The sequence below is a fragment of the Malurus melanocephalus genome, unplaced genomic scaffold (genome assembly GCF_030028575.1).
Source record: "Malurus melanocephalus ecotype Western Australia unplaced genomic scaffold, MMel_1.1 scaffold_1320, whole genome shotgun sequence".
Lineage (NCBI taxonomy): Eukaryota > Metazoa > Chordata > Aves > Passeriformes > Maluridae > Malurus > Malurus melanocephalus.
Genome location: NW_026624552.1, coordinates 1556 through 3290, shown reverse-complemented (window position 1 = coordinate 3290; position 1735 = coordinate 1556). Strand labels below are relative to the sequence as shown.

The 1735-nt window shown below is 63.5% G+C and overlaps 1 protein-coding gene across 1 annotated transcript in view; it reads right to left on the bottom strand.

Annotated features, from left to right (window-relative positions):
* The window catches only part of LOC130586802 (scavenger receptor class A member 5-like), a gene marked incomplete at its 5' end in the record, with an annotated part of 23420 nt that overhangs the window by 20244 nt on the left and 1441 nt on the right, over nucleotides 1-1735 (bottom strand). The window contains one exon of the mRNA XM_057387709.1: nucleotides 32-691. Coding sequence (XP_057243692.1) covers nucleotides 32-691 — 660 coding nt within the window. The remainder of the gene's footprint in view (nucleotides 1-31; nucleotides 692-1735) is intronic.

Genomic DNA, 1735 nt, shown 5'->3' with positions numbered 1-1735 from the left:
CCCATCCCCATTCCCATCCCACCCCTCTCACCGCGGATCACCGAGATGTTCCGGAGCGCTGCGGAATGTTCCCAATCCCTCATCTGCAGCTCGCGGGTGGCGTTGGTGAGCAGGGCCAGCTCCATGCGCAGCTCCCGCTCCGAGGCCGCCTGCTCCTCACGCAGCCGGAGCCGCTCCGCGGTGCCGTTCCCCAGGAGCTCCCGCAGCTCCCGCAGCCTCCGGCGCTGCTCCAGGGAATCCTCGGAGAAGCTGCGGTTCATGAACCGCGCGGCCTCGCCCAACGCYGCCATCTGCTCGCCCAGAACCTCCAGGCGCCCGCCCAGCCGGCCCAGCAGGAGCTCATGGTGCTCCAGGATCACCCGGCTGCTGTTCCCGTCCGTGGAGAGCCGCGACAGCTCCAGCCGGGCCGCGGAGTGCTGCTGGCTCAGGGAATCGCGGAGGATGGACAGCGAGYGCTCCGTCCGGCCGGCCTGGCTGCGGACGCTGCCCAGGAGCTCCTCCAGCCGCTGCAGCGATCCCGCCAGCAGCAGCAGCGACTCCGAGTGGTTCCGCAGGAGCTCCTGGAGCCGCCGGATGAGCTCCGGGAGGTTCCCGTCGGGAAGCGGCTGCAGCTCCCGGAGGGTCTCGTTGAGCCGCCGGACCTTTCCCAGCAGCTCCTGCAGCTCCTCGGGAGACGCTCGGGGCTGGGACACTGCAAGGGGAGAGGGAGGGCGGGAAGAGCCCTGGGATGGGGAACTGGGATGTGGGATAAGGCTCTGACCCCACTGAGGGAGCTGGGATATCCCTGGATCCTCGGTGCCGGGAGGTGAAATTCCCACCCCGACCCCAAAAGGTTCAGCCCCGCCTGGAATCCAAGGCTGGAGAATCCTGGAATGGTTTGGGTGAGAAATGGATAATCCCGTTCCAGCCCTGCACGTTCCCCTATTCCGGGGGGATCCAAATCCATCCTGGGAAATTTCTGGGATCCAGGGGCAGTTTCCCTGGGAATTCCTTCCCAAGATCCCAATAAATCCCCCCTTTCCCAGGGAATTCCCTCCATTCCCGGCTCTTCCAGCCCCAGATCCGATCCATCCCCACCCCGACTCCTCCCTGCCAAGGAATTTCGGGATCCAGGCCCTTCCCTGGCAATCTCGGCACTCCAGGAAGGGTCTCCCTTCCCTTTTCCATCCCCGACTTCCATCCCAATCCCTCGCCATGGATTTGGAGCGTCCTCCATCCCACAATCCCGCCATGGTTGGGATGGGATTCCTGGAGCTTCCATCCCATCCCATTGCAGCCCCGACACATCCCCTGATCCCGGGGAGATCCCAAATCCATCCAGGGATTCCCTGGGAATTCCAGCGCAAGATCCCAATAAATTCCCCCTTTCCCAGTGGAATCCATTCCCGCTGTCCCATCCCTCCATCCCTTATCCCAAATCCCCCTCCAGCTCTCCTGGAGCTCCTTTAGGATTGGGAAGGGGCTCTGAGCATTCCCTGGATCCCGGAATCCCATGGAGCTGCATCCCACAGGATTTGCCTGCTGGGAACCGAACCCCAGCCCAGACCAATCCCAGCAACTCCAGGGAATCCCAAACTGGTTTGGGTGGGACGGGACCTCAAATCCCACCCCATTCCAACCCTGACTCCTACCCCTACCCAAGGCTGCTCCAATCCCATCCCATCCCATCCCATCCCATCCCATCCCATCCCATCCCATCCCATCCCATCCCATCCCATCCCATCCCATCCCATCC